At 36.0% G+C, this 15,031-nt stretch overlaps 1 protein-coding gene across 10 annotated transcripts in view; it reads right to left on the bottom strand.

The window, feature by feature from the left end:
• The window catches only part of NAA16 (N-alpha-acetyltransferase 16, NatA auxiliary subunit), a 66,103-nt gene that overhangs the window by 20,443 nt on the left and 30,629 nt on the right, over positions 1–15,031 (bottom strand). For all 10 annotated transcript variants that reach the window (XR_014303479.1, XR_014303480.1, XR_014303481.1 and 7 more), the window contains 3 exons: positions 3,206–3,278; positions 539–708; positions 67–219 (listed from right to left, as the gene is read on the bottom strand). Coding sequence is in view for 7 of the 10 variants with exons in the window: in XM_082701361.1 (XP_082557487.1) it covers positions 67–219; positions 539–708; positions 3,206–3,278 (396 nt within the window). In the remaining 3 variants the exon portion in view is untranslated. The remainder of the gene's footprint in view (positions 1–66; positions 220–538; positions 709–3,205; positions 3,279–15,031) is intronic.

The following is a 15,031-nucleotide window of genomic DNA, read 5'->3' on the forward strand; positions in this document are numbered from 1 at the left end:
ATCATAGAACTTGAGTTTCATTTTACTAATTCAGAAAAGTACATGCTCATGTATGGTATTTCCTACCCTTGTGAATTTGGAGCACATTTCCTCTGCTTCTTTAATCATATTTGCTCGAAGCATGTACTTTGCACATTTGGAGTTGATGAATCTATCGGCTGTGTCCAAAGATTGTGCTTCAGCCATCCACTTTGCAGCTTCTTTGAGATTACCCATGTGCTTTAAGAAACGAAAGTATTAAAGAAACCACAGTATTTATGATTAAAAAATTATGGGTGAATATAAAATAGTCAATAAAAACTAGAAATCTGGTACCATTTCTAACAAATTTATCTAGAACTCTTTGGTTAAATTATGATTCGCATTTACTAAGAGATGTATCAAGGAATTACCAAGGATTATATACTGTTTATACCACTATGTAACATAAAATGCCCTAAGATTATTAGAGTGTTAGATATTTTTATATTTTATGTAGGAAAAACTCCAAGCGTTCTTAAAGTGTCAAATTCATCAAAAAACACAACTAAGATTTTACCTTGTAAATTTTTGCTTTCATATAGAATAATTCTATTAGAGTGGGAGTACTAGCAATTGCAGCATTGATATAATCCAAAGCCAAAGAATACTGCCCAAGTTTATCAAAGTGCTGTGCCAGGAAATACTGAACCCAGAGCAGTGTTGTTGGGGGTTCCTTCTCTCCATTCTCTGTAATCAAACAAATATAAAATTACTATAGAGAAGGCAAAGTAAAGCAAATCACATACTTTTTCCCTTAATGCATGATGAAATTAATAATTACTACAAAAGTAAGGGTAAAAACACAGAAAAATTACCAGTTTCAAAAGAGAAAGGCAGGACTTTATGCCATAAAGTTCAAATAGTAGCAGCCAGGAGAGAAACAAGATGGTGGTTTCATAGGCCAAAGAAACCATCCTGGGGAAAGAGGTAAATCAGTCTAACTCTATGAATTTTCTGGCTGAGAATGTAAGGCAGCAGACCAGGAAAAGTCAGGGGAAACAGCTGGGTTAAGAGAAGTCCCTAACTACCCCACACAAACAAGACCTGCTAGGGCTTTGCATTTCCTAGGTCTCAACCCTACATCAGGGGAAGCCAAAGTTGAAGGTATAAGAGGCCCTCCTGGCTAGGTGGAATGAACCCTACAATGTGACAAAAGCAGTGACAGTCAGCTGAGCTCTATCCTGTTCCCCATTCTGAACCTCGAGCTACAGAAGAGTAGATAAAGAAATACCAGGCTCTCCAAATGGATTTCAGCAGGGAAGTCATACAGGTCTGAAATTAGATAGAAAGAGGAGAGAGGAGAATTCACCCACACCACAGGAAAAAAAAGGTTTCCTAGACTAGCTAATCAAATGAAAGAACAATGTAAACACAAAAATTAGCATAAATTAAAACAAATAATAAATAAGGGAAAGAGACAAGCATTTATCTTGTCCCTTTTATATAACATTTCAGAGGAACCAGATATTTGATGAGGGCAAGTTTTTTTTTTTTTTTAAGATTTTATTTATTTATTTGACAGACAGAGATCACAGTAGGCGCAGAGATAGGCAGAGATAAAGAGGAAGCAGGCTCCCTGCTGAGATGCGGGGCTCCATCCCATGACTGGGATCATGACCTGAGCCAAAGGCAGAGGTTTTAACCCACTGAGCCACCCAGGTGCCCCGAGGGCAAGTTCTTTGTAAGAAAAATTCTAGCTATTAAATGCAGGGGAAAAAATGATTCGAATGAAATAAGGGACTGAGGCAATGGTCCTCAGAGGCTGCCAAAATCACCAGGTAAGAGGAACTTTTTAACCAGCAGATCAGGCTGACCACGTCTAAACCCGGATCCATCATCACATCACAAAGAGAAAAGCAGAATGTCTTCTGGCTCCAGATGTGAGACAAAGCAACACATAAGTATTCACAAAAAACCTGGATTTAATCAAGCCTATAAATCTAACTACAGGTTTGCAGAAAATATGAAGAGCAAAATACATTAAATGATACCAGGAGAAAGCAATCAGCCAAACCCATAACATGAACATTCCAAAAGACAAATGACCTTTCAACAAATGGTGGGAATTTTTTTGTTTTTGTTTTTCTGTTTTTAATGGGAGGGGAGGTTACTGTTCAAGATTAAAAGACTATCAGAGACATAACCAAATGTAAAGTGTAGACTTTTTTCAGAGCCAAATAAGTCAATTACACAGAGACATTATTTGAGGTAACTGGGGAAACTTTTACGTGGACTGGGTGTTCAATATTACGATACAAGCATTAACTTGTGTGAGCTTGCACCCTGGCTGCATCTTCTGTGTAAGTGTTCTAAACCATTAGAGATGCGTGCTAAGGTACTGACAGGTAAACAGGATGTCTGCTTTAAAAATACTCCAGAAGGGGCGCCTGGATGGCTCAGTGGGTTAAAGCCTCTGCCTTCGGCTCAGGACATGATCTCAGGGTCCTGGGACAGAGCCCCGCATAGGGCTCTCTGCTCAGCGGGGAGCCTGCTTCTCTCTCTCTCTCTCTCTCTCTCTGCCTCTCTGCCTGCTTGTGATCTCAAATACCCCAGAAAAGTGACACAAGATAACTTCAGACAGGACTGGCAAGATGTTGGCCACTGAGGCTGGGTGATGGGGACACAAGGGTTCATTCTCCCATCTACTTCTGTGCTGTTATTTCATTATGAAGTTTGTTTTAATCTAACAAAACAAAAGGGCAATAACATGTAAAAGACACAGGAAGAACTCAGACTAAAGTTAGCATCTGCATGACGTGAAAGCATTCTAGAATGTTTTTGAAACTAAGATGCCTTAATTTACATATGTCCTGATAAAGAGAGAAACAAAAGACTAAATCATACAGAATTTAAAATAAAAAAAGAGTAGAAAGAACAGAGAAGCAGGAATTTGGGGAAAATAGGTTTCAATATAAACTAACTGTACGATCTTAGCAAGCCACTCACCTCTTAAGTCTGTTTACCCATGTTAAAACACAGTTAACTCCCATCTCACAAGATTATGGAAAATTTAAATTAAGTAAGACTGAAAGTGCTCTTCTAATTTCCTTCACAAATTCAAAAACTATTTAGTAAATAGGTATCATGTAGCACATACATAAAATACAGGCTAGTTTTACTCTAAGTTATTAAAAATGGATTGAAATGAGTAATCAAATTCCAATTCAATCTAATTTAAACTTACCATAAGGGCTAAAAAAGTCACACGTTTTAAGAGAGGTTTCATAATTCGTAACAAGCTCCTGGATTATAGAAATCTGTTAAAGAAACATAGTTTTAAAATTTAAAAATATTTTATTAATGGTATTCATATTTACTGTGGAGTACATTAGATTTGGAAACAACGTAGGGGTTATTTCAGGACTACATATAAACTAAACTACTAGGATGTCTGTTCCCCCTGCTTCCTCACTGTGTGAGGGGAAAGCAAGAAAAACACAAAAAATATACTGTTCTCTTTATTAATAGTAAAACAGAATCTCATTAATTTGTCATCTCAATAAGTTGGTTTGAGTTTTTAAAGGACAAATTATCAATAATTACTACAAAACCTTTTTTTTGGCTAATAGTTTATTTACCTTTTGCTTCTCACTGTTAGAGTGGGTAGTTGTAAACAATTATATATTTGGATTTTCTAAAGCTACTCATAACAAAAAAGACAAATGAAATGATCCAAATGACACAGTGATTCAATGGAATAGGTTAAGTAAACTCCAAACTAGATATTTACACTCCCTTTACTTTCAGTGATCATTCTGATAAACAGATTTGCATCTCAATGTCCCCCTCAAGTAGGACTGAAATACCTATAAGCCTCACTGGAGTGCTCTGCCCTGAAAGTAGCAAACAAAATATGACATGAGTTAGAAGCCCAAGAGGAAAAAACAGCTCATATATATAATTGGTTTTAAATGCCTATTGATGTTAACTGTTCAGAATGAGTTGGAAAAAATAACTACCTTATTTGTGATATTCAAAAGGGTAAAGGTTTAGGAATCCTGGTTAAGTGGCTGTCTTGGGTCCTGATATCAGAGTCTCTGGATTAAGTCCCGTGTCCAGCTCCCGCACTGAGCACAAGTCTGCTTCTCCCTCTGACCCTCTGCCCTCTTGAGCTCTGTCTCATTCACTCTTTCTCTCTCAAATAAATAAAATCTTTTTTTGTTAAAACAAACAAAGACAGGCGCCTGGGTGGATCATGGTCCCAGGATCCTGGGATCAAGCCCCATGTTGGGCTCCTTCTTCAGCGGAGACCCTGCTTCTCCCCTGCCTGTTGCTTCCTCTGCTTGTGTTTGCTCTCTCCCTCGCTCTCTTGCTTGCTCTGTGTCAAAAAATAAATAAAATCTTTTAAAAGAATAAACATTTAAAAAATTAAAAAATAAAGAGTAGGGGTGCCTGGGTGGCTCCGTCGTTAAACGTCTGCCTTTTGCTCAGGGTCCTGGAATCAAGCCCCACATTAGGCTCCCTGCTCAGTGGGAAGTCTGCTTCTCCCTTTCCCACTCCCCCTGCTTGTATTCCCTCTCTCTCTTTTCTGTCAAATAAATAAAAATCTTAAAAAAAAAAAGGGTAAAGATTTAAAAGTGAAGGAAATCCATTAAAACTTAACAGTATCTGACCAACATGGTATTATTTTAATAGTGATAATTTTTAAAGTTTTCTAGTTTTAAAACATGGGATGCCACTAATACTACCAGACAGAAAGAACATAGCAGACAGGAAAAACAATAAGAAGCCAGTAACCGTTACAAGTGCTTTACATGTATTAAAATAATAATTATACTGATAGTCAACCCCTACATGGCACTGTTTTAGGTACTTTACTTGTATTAACTCACTTATCCTCAAAAGAACCCTATGAGGTGTGCACTATTACTAACTTGATCTTACAGGTAAAAGGAAAATAAAAATAAGCTGAAAGTGTACCATGGTGAAGCATGGAGTTGTTTAACCCAAGCAACAAGGCTTCAGAAAGTATTTTCTAACTACTTGGTGTATCAATGAGTGGATGAGACACGGCACATTTAGTACTAATGGACAATTCTCCTGGATTCACAGGGATACATTAAGACTAGAGACTAAGAGCAGGATAGGAAACTTTCCCTGATCAGGCTTAGTGCACAAAACACCAAATGGTCCCCATTAAAACAGCCAGAGCATGGAAAATGGAAAATGATCTCTGTTCTGCAAATAATATGACCTTACTTATAAAACCCCTAATAATCTCTGGAGTACCTGGGTGGCTCAGTCAGTTAAGTGTCCAACTTTTGGTCTCTGCTCAGGTCAAAACCTCAGGGTCCTGGGATCAAGGCACAGAGTCCTGAGTGTGGAACCTGCTTAAGAGTCTCTCTCTCTCTCTGCCCCTCCCCTACCTCAAAAAAACCCAACCAAACAAAAAGACCCTAAGAATTCCAAAAACAACAAAACTATTAAAACCAAAAAAATGAATTCAGCAAAGTAAAAGGATACAAAGTCAACACACAAAAACTAGTTGTATTTCTATATGGAACAATGAACAACCTAAAAAAAAAAAAAACCCTACAAAAATGATTCAATTCACAATAGCATCAAAAAGAATAAAATACTTAAGAATTCAACCAAGGAAGTGAAAGACTTGTATAATGAAAACTACAAACTGACTGAAAGAAGTCACAAATAAGTGGAAATGCATCACATGTTCATGGACTGGAACATTTACTATTATTAAAATGTCAATTCTTCTCAACTATACTTCAGTAAAAACATTTTCTAATGTTGGGGCTGCCTGAGTGGCTCAGTGGGTGAAGCCTCTGCCTTCAGCTCAGGTCATGATCTCAGGGTCCTGGGATTGAGTCCCGCATCGGGCTCTCTGCTAGGCGGGGAGCCTGCTTCTTCCTCTCTCTTTCTACTCGTGATCTCTTTCTGTTAAATGAATAAAATCTTTAAAAAAAATTTTTTTCCTAATGTTAATACTACTCAAAGAGATGTAAAGATTCAATGTGATCACTATCAAAATTCCAATAAGGCTTCTTGTGTGTATGTGTTTTGTTTTGTTTTTTTCAGAAACAGAAAAGCACATCCTTAAATTCACATGAACCCTCAAGGGTCCAAAACAGCGAGAATAATTTGTAAAAGAACAAAACTAAAGGACTCACACCCCAGATCTCAAAATCTACTACAGTAAGTTACAATACAGTAATCAAAACAGTGTGATAATGGCATAAAGACTGACATAGAGATTACTGGGGTATAACAAAGAGCCCAGAAATAAACCCTCACATATATGGTCAGATGATTTTTGACATAGGTGCCACTCAATGGGGAATGGACAGTTTTTTCCCAGATGGTGCTGGAAAAACTGGATAACCATATGCAACAGAAGGAAGCTGGACTCTCACATAATACCACATATAAAAATTAACTCAAAATGGATCAAGAACCTAAAGGAAGGACCTAAAACAATAACACTCTTAGAGAGAACACAGGACAGAAGCTTGATGACATTGGATACAATGGTTTCTTAAGAGACAATACCAAAGGCATGTTACAAAAGAAATAAAAGACAAATTGGACTTAATGAAAATTTAAAATTCTGTGCATCAAAAGGCATTATACAGAGTAAAAAAGAAAAGAAACCCACAGAATGGGAGAAAATCTGTGCAAATTAGATAAGGGACTAATATCCAGAATATACAGAGAACTCCTAAAACCCAGGAACGAAGAAAGACACAGCAGACTTCAAAAATGAGCAACTGTACTTGAATAGAATTTCTCAAAAGAATGGGTAAGAATGGCCAATCAGCATGTGAAAAGATACCCCCCACCACTAATCATCATGAAAATGCAAACCAAAACTAAAAGGAGATACCACTTCACACGAAGGAAAATGGCTACTATCAAAAATCAGAAAACAATTTTGATGGGAACACAAAATGGTACAGCCTCTCTGAAAAACAGTATGGTTAGTTCCTCAAAAAACTATAAACAGAATCACCAAATGATCCAGCAATTCCACTTCTGGGTGTATACCCAAAAGAAGTGAAAGCAGGGTCTTGAAGAGATATTTGTACACTTGCATTCACAGCAACACCAGTCACAGCAGCCAGAATGTGAAAGCAACTTAAATGTCTGCCGATGGATGAAGGAATCAACAGTACGTGGTCTATACACACAATGCAGTATTATTCAGCCTTAAGAGGGAAGGCAATACTGTAATATGCCGCAACACAGACGAACCTGGAGCACATTGTGCCACATGAAATAAGCCAGTGACAAAAAGACAAATGCCAGGATTCCACCTGTATGAGGTATTCAGGATACTCAAAATCATAGCAACAGAAGTATAATGATGGCTTCCAGGGGCTGAGAGAAGGGGAAAATGGAAAGTTACTGTTTAGTGAGTATACAGTTTTAGTTGTAGAAGATGAAGAGAGTTCTGGGGATGGATGTTGGGGATGGCTGCATAATAATGTGAATGTATTCAATATCAATGAACTGTGCACTTGAAATAATAAGGTAGTTAGCTTTATGGTACCTGTATTTTACCATAATAAAAAAAAAAAAAACCAAACCTGTGGTTCTTAGAGTGTGCTCCGCAGACTATCAGCATCATTCATGTGAGCATTAGCATTACCTGGTAATTTGTTAGAGATACAAATTTTGGCATCAGACCCCAGATTTACAGAACCACATTCCGAGCCCAGCAATCTCTTTTTAGCAAGGCGTCCTGTTAATTCTGATACACACTAAAGATTGAAAACTGATATAAATGTTACCCCCAAATCTCTACCAACTATTGTTCTAAGACAAAATTAAAAGTAACAGACATTTTTAACCCACCATGACGAATCCCACCCCATCAATGTCACTTAGAATATCTCTAACTTTTCAAAGTTTCCAGGCTGAGAATTCAGTATTCAAGTTGTTTAATTTACGGAGGCAAATTTTCTTTTTTTTCTTTTCATGAACTTACAATGCCATCTACTGGTAGTCACAAAAACTGCAGCTAGAGCAGAGTTTATGTAAAGGTGTATCTGAATTTCTAGGGTAAAAATTACTTGTTTCAATAATTTAAAATATACAATAAAATATATACTGATGCTACACATAATTCTTCATAAAGGAATCTAAAAACTGCCGAATAAAACAGATCTCCAGCTTCAGGACTCACAGTAAAATCTGAGAAAAGAAAAAGAATCAAGATAATGGAAAGTCCACATGAAATCTAAGTAAAAAGTATGAAAAACACCAGCAATCCTACTTCATTAGGCATACTTGTTTAATCTAAAAAATTTGTATTTTAATCACTAACTTAGTAATTAAGTAGACAATTATTTTTACAAATTTATCTTTAGACTAAGAATTTTATCCAGATATAAGGATGCATTTCATTTCAAGTTTACTTATCCTTTATATCTCAATGATAAAGTAAACTGAACTCCTTTTCTATAAAACTTAATATGTAACAGATATTTTTCTTGAAAATGTTTTGTCACTGCCATTTAAAATCAAGAAATCCAATCCACTTGAGTTTGTTATCTAAGATCACAATTAAACCTTAAAGCCTCAAAAAAAAAAAAAAAAAAAAAAAAAAAAAAAAAACAGACATCTTAAATTACAAGGCCAAAATTTTTTATGAGTGGAAAAATTTCAAAGTTCAATCACCTTCTCTTGATTTAAATATCTGATCAGGATTGAAGCAGCTTTATTTTTGCTAGCAAATACTGTGACTACTATAATTTCCTAAAATATGGCCCATGACCTGCCTTTTTTATGTGTGTGTTAAAAGAATTATTAACCCTTAAAAAAATAAATATATAAAAAAGACTTACTAACCTTAAAGACAAAGTTCTATAATGCCATAACCAATACACAGTTTTGCACAATACAGATTTTTTTTATATACACATACAAATCATGTCTCTAAAATAGTTACTGCAACACAAAAGCTAGAGAAGTTTTTTGGATTTTACCCAAATTAAAAAACTAAGCAGGACCAAAACTGCTAGATTAATTTCCAATAAATGTGTGATTGGTAGTAACAATTTTGGTTTCTCTAGCCCCAGAGAGAAGTTGTCCAAGAACCACAACGTTAAAATTAAGTAATTTCCTACAGAGATGAGGTGTGAGGATGGGGTGGTAAAAGAAAGTCCAGCTCATCAATAAGCACTTTACAAATTTTATCATTTAATTAAAATGCATATCAACCTTCAAGTATTGTCTTTTCTCAACTTTAAGATCCAGAAACAGATTCAGATAAGTGCTTGAGCCAAGAGTGATGGAGTGAGCATTCCAAACCAGGCCTGATTCCAAAACAATGCTCTCTTCCCTAAACCAGTATTTCCCAAAGTGTGGTGCACATGGTAGAATACAAGATGATTACAATTAATTCAACAACTGTAATTTAAGTTTTATTTTTACTTTCTGTGTGTTATAAAAATATATTAGCACAAACCCATGGTTTTATGAAAAACAAAAAAGCAATCAAATTTAATGAAAAATATGAAGTAAATAAGTAACACTATCAGTGTTACCTTGATTTGGCAAAAATCATGAGGGACATTAATTGCATGTCAGCAGTATAATAATGGCTTTTACAGTTACGGTTTCCTTAGATGCTCTAAGTATTGGAAGAGCTACATTGAGAATATATGTGTCTTTGTGAGAATGACAGATTTCTCACTAAAAGGAAAAAAAGGGAGTCAACAATCCCTATCTATTTTTTTTTTTTTACTTAAGATTTTATTTACTTATTTGTCAGAGAGAGAGAGAGCGCGAGAGCACAAGCAGTGGGGAGGGGCAGAGAGAGAGGGAGAAACAGGCTCCGTGCTGAGCAGGGAGCCAGATGCAGGACTTGGTCCCAAGACCCTAGGATAATGACATGAGTTGAAGGAAGACCCTTAACTGACTGAGCCCCCAGGCATCCCAGCAATCCCTATCTTCAAAAATTCCAAAAGGCATTATTTGCAAGTGGTAACAGTATCCGAGAACTCCCCAGCGAATATTTTTGAGACATTCCGATCAGCAGTTAATGGTAATTACAATTATGTGCATGAATGAGTTTTTGTTTGTTGACAGAGAAATCTGTCATTCTCACAAAGACACATATATTCTCAATGTAGCTCTTCCAATACTTAGAGCATCTAAGGAAAAAACTCCTTCATATTGCCCTGATACAAATCAAACTTGCTTTCCTTGGTAATTATGCCCCAAATCATCTTCTAAAAATCTTCCACTTTTCCAAAAGTAAATATGAAATAAAGTGTTTTAATTTAGAATTTTAGAATTTTACTGAACCGTAACTGTAAAAGCCATTATTATACTGATGACAGAATTCAATTATTTTTATAATGCTATCCAGCTTCATTTTTTTCTAATTTCTCTTCCCAGCTGAAGTTAGATAGACAATAGATGTTAACTCAATTTTACACCTGCCTGAGTTACTTAAGAATAAAGAACCACAGATACCTTACAGATAATGCATTCCAGGATTAAAATCCAGTATACCCACTGGTATACCCAGTATACCAACCAATTACAGATATTTCCCAGCCAATTCACTACCTCTCATAAAAATCTTCCAGTGAAGTTCATGAGGATTCTCTTTTTCACCGAACAAGAGGCCCAGTTTTCTCTTTGTGCCCACTGTCTCCAGTTTCCTTACTAAATGAGTAAGGATCTTGGGATATTTTCATAGTATGGGCAGATTTAAGATGAAAGACGGGTCTTCTGGGAAAGAGCCTACCTTCCCTTCCTGTGTATGGATATGCCTATAGCTTTGGTTGAGAACTCTGATGCCTCATCCCGGCAGAGTCTCATCAAGTCCTCACTTTCCAAGCTGTTTGAAGTGACTCAGATTCAGCGCTTCTAGGCACTGATGTCCAGCTTCAGTGGACTCAAACAGACTTATCATAACCTATACAAACCTTAATGATGGTTCACTATCTTCTCTCAAGAGTCTGACATAGTGAATGGCTAGATAAGAAAATGAGAAAAAACCTTCCATTATAGGTAAAAAGGAGGTCCAAAATTAATTTGAACTTCCTCGTCGTTATTTTGGTTCCTTTAGGACTCTAAAAATACACAGAATTAGCCAGACTATTTAGCCTTGACAGTTGAACTAAAATTAAATAATAACTGATTACATTAATTAACTTTTTTCTAAAAATAAAGATTTTTACTGTTAGAGAAAATCCATTTTTTTTTTCAGTCATTAAATCAGCTAGGTAAAAGACAAACGTATAGAACACTAAGACATATTAGGAAAAAGACAATGGAAAAAGGCAAGCAAAATAAACTTAAAACAAGCAGAAGTAAGGACATAAAAAAGATGAGAGTGAAAATTAACAAAGTAGAAAAGGGTCAACAAACCCAACTTGGCCCTCTGAAAAGATCAACAAAATTGGCAAATCTTTAGCAGACTGACCAAAAAAAAAAAAGAGAGAGACTCAAGTTATTAAAACTGAAAACAAAAGAGGGGACATTACTACCAACCTAATAGAAATAAAATAATGATAAAAGAATAGGAGGAACAACTAACTGTATGCCAATACTGGATAACTGAGAGGAAAATGACAAATTTCTAGAAACACAAATTTCAGAAACCAAGTCAGGAAGAAGTAGAAAATATGACTAAACCAATAACAAGTAAAGAATTCTAAGAAGTAATCAAAAACTACCCAAAAAGGAGAGTCCAGGCCCAGATGACTTCACTGGTAAATTCTGCCAAATATTTAATAATACCACCAATTTTTCACAAACTTTTCAAAAAGAAGAAGAAAAGAGAACACTTCCCAACTCATTATAAGGCCTTTATTTCCCTGATATCAAAAATAGACAAAAACCTCACAAGAAAACTACAGATCAGCACCTCTATGGAATAGGTTAAAAAAAAAAAAATCCTCAACAAAATACTAGCCAATTGAACCCAGCAATATATATAAAAAGAATTACAGACCAAGAGCAAGTGGGTTTTATCCCAGCAATGCAAGATTGCTTTAACATCTGAAAATCAATTCATGTAATACATCATAGCAAGAGAATAACACAAAATCACCTCAACAGACAAAGAAAAAACATTTGACAAAATCCAACACCCTTTCCTGATAAAAATGCTTCGTGAACTAGGAAGAGAAGGGAATTTCTTCAACATTATAAAGGGCATCTGTAAAAAATCTATGGTTGGGGCACCTGGGTGGCTCAGTGGGTTAAAGCCTCTGCCTTCGGCTCAGGTCATGATCCCAGGGTCCTGAGATCGAGCCCCCATTGGGCTCTCTGCTCAGCGGGGAACCTGCTTCTTCCTCTCTCTTTGCCTGCCTCTCTGCCTGCTTTGATCTCTGTCAAATAAAAAAAAAAAAATTAAAATAAAAAAAAAAAACCCATGGTTAACATAATATTTTATGGCAAAAGACTACATTTTTTCTCCTAAGATCAGGGACAAGACATAGATTCCACTCTAATCACTTCTATTCAATGGTGTACTGGAGGCTCCAGTCAGGGCAATTAGTCAAGAAAATGAAACTAAAAGAATACAAAATGGAAAGGAAGAATACAACTTCCTATCTGTAGACGACACGATCTTACACATAAAATCCTAAGGAAAAGTAAGGGCAGAGGTGCCGGGGTGGCTCAGTCAGCTGAGCATCTAACTCTTGGTTTCGGCTCAGATCTCATGCGTTGTGGGATCGTGCTCCATGCTCAGCATGGAATCTGCGTGAAGACTCTGTCCCTCTCTCCCTTCCCCATTTGCGTGCATTCACTCTCTCTCTCTAAAATAAATATATAAATCTTAAAAAAAATCCATTACACCAACTATAAGCAATAAATAAGCAAGTTCAGCACGGCTGCAGAATACTAGATCAATATATAAAAATCAGCTGTATTTTATATACTAGCAATTACAGTCTGAAAATAAAATGAAGAAAATAATTCCACTAGAATAGCATTAAAAAGAATAAAGTACTTAGAAGTAAATTTTACAAAAGATGTACAAGACTTGTATATTGAAATCTATAAAATATTGTTGAAAGAATTAAAGAAGATAATGAATAAATGAAAAGACATCCAAAGTTAATAGACTGAAGAACTTAATATTGTTAAAGTGATCTACAGATTCAAAGCAATTCCTATAAAATTCCAGCCAGTTTCCTTATAGAAACTGAAAACCTGATTCTAAAATTCAAATTAAAAGGAATCCAGAAGCATCAAAAGAATCTTGAAAAAGAGCAAACTAGAAAGGTTCATACTTCAGTTCTTAATTTCAACTTATCCCAAAGCTATTGCAATCAAGATAGTGTGGTACTAACACAAGGACACACAAATAGATTAGTGGAATAAAATGGAGAGTCCAGGGATGAACACTCATTATAATCCTTTTATTTTCAACAAAACCACCAAGACCTTTCAATGGAGAAAGAAGAATCTTTGCAACAAATGGTGCTGGGAAACTGAATAGTAATCTGCAAAAGTAGGACTGCCTCACACCATAAATAAAAATGAACTCAATGGACCAAAGATCTCAATGAATGAACTAAAAATGTAAAACTCCCAGTAAATATGTATAAATCTTCATGACCCTAGATTTGAAATGCTTTCTTAGTTATGACACAAAAGCACAAGCAACAAAAGGGAAAAAAGATAAACTGGACTTCATAAAAATTAAAAGTTTTATCATCAAAGGATATTTTCAAGAAAGTGAAAAGACAACCCACAGAATGATAGAAGATATTTCCAAATCATTTATCTGATAAGGGACAACTTAATAAAAAGACACCTAACCCAAAGGGTCTGAATGGACATGTCTCCAAAGATGATTTACCAATGGCCCACAAGCGCACAAAAAGCTATTCAACATTATTGGTCATCAGGGAAATGCTAACCAAACCACGAGAGCAACTTTACACTCACTAGGATGGCTATAATCAAATGCCAAGTAATAACAAGAGGATTATTGGTGAGGATATGTGGAAATCAGAATCCTTATAATATTCTGATTGTGGGAATGTAAAATGGTACAGTTACTTTGGAAAACAATCTGGCAGTCTTTTTAAAGTGTAAACACAGAGTTATCATTTGAACTAGCAATTCCATTCCTGGGTATATATACCCAAGAGAAAAATGAAAATGTACACATAGGGGCACCTGGGTGGCTCAGTCAGTTAAGCACCTGACTTCAGCTGAGATCATGATCTCAGGGTTCTGGGATTGAGTCCCGTATTGGGCTCTGCTCAGCAGCGAATCTCCTTGTCCCTCTCCCTCTGCCCGCTGCACCCTCCTACTCAGGTGTGCTCTCCCTCTCTCTCAAATAAATAAAATCTTAAAAAAAAAAAGTACACATAAAAATTAGCACACAAATATGCACAGCAGCATTAGTCATAATAACTAAAAGGGAGAAACAACCAAAGTGCCCATCAACTGCTACAGTGTGGTATAACCATACAATGTGATAGTGCTTGGTGACAAAAGAGAATGAAGTAATCATTCACACTACCACATGGATGAAAATATCATGCTAAGTAAAAAAAAACTAGAGAATGAAATGTCACATATTTTATTATATCATTACAACAAAAATATTGGGGAGGGGGAACTACTGGTATCTATTCGGTAGAGGCCAAGGACACTGTCTATTGTCCTATAATGCTAGGGACAGTCCCTACAACAAATTATCTAACCCAACAGGTCAATATGGAATTCTTTGCTGTGGGGAGCTGTCCTGAGTATGTAGAATGTTTAGCAGCATCCCTGGCCTCTACCGTTTGGTATCAGTAGCATGCTCCCACAGTGGTGATAATCAAAAATGTCTCAAGATGTTGCAAAATATCAAAATCCCCTCCCTTGCTGCAACTTGAGAAATAGTGTCCTAGAGGAAGAGGACCTTCCAAACTGTTTCTCAAACAACAGATGAACTTCCATAATACAAAGATCAACAAACCTAGATATATTACATTTTTAACCATTTTATGTTAAAAAACAAACAAACTATATTCATGGAAAAGCAAACACAAGGGAATACATTCAGGAGTATCTAATGCTGGTG

Source organism: Mustela nivalis, assembly GCF_964662115.1.
Source record: "Mustela nivalis genome assembly, chromosome: 15".
Lineage (NCBI taxonomy): Eukaryota > Metazoa > Chordata > Mammalia > Carnivora > Mustelidae > Mustela > Mustela nivalis.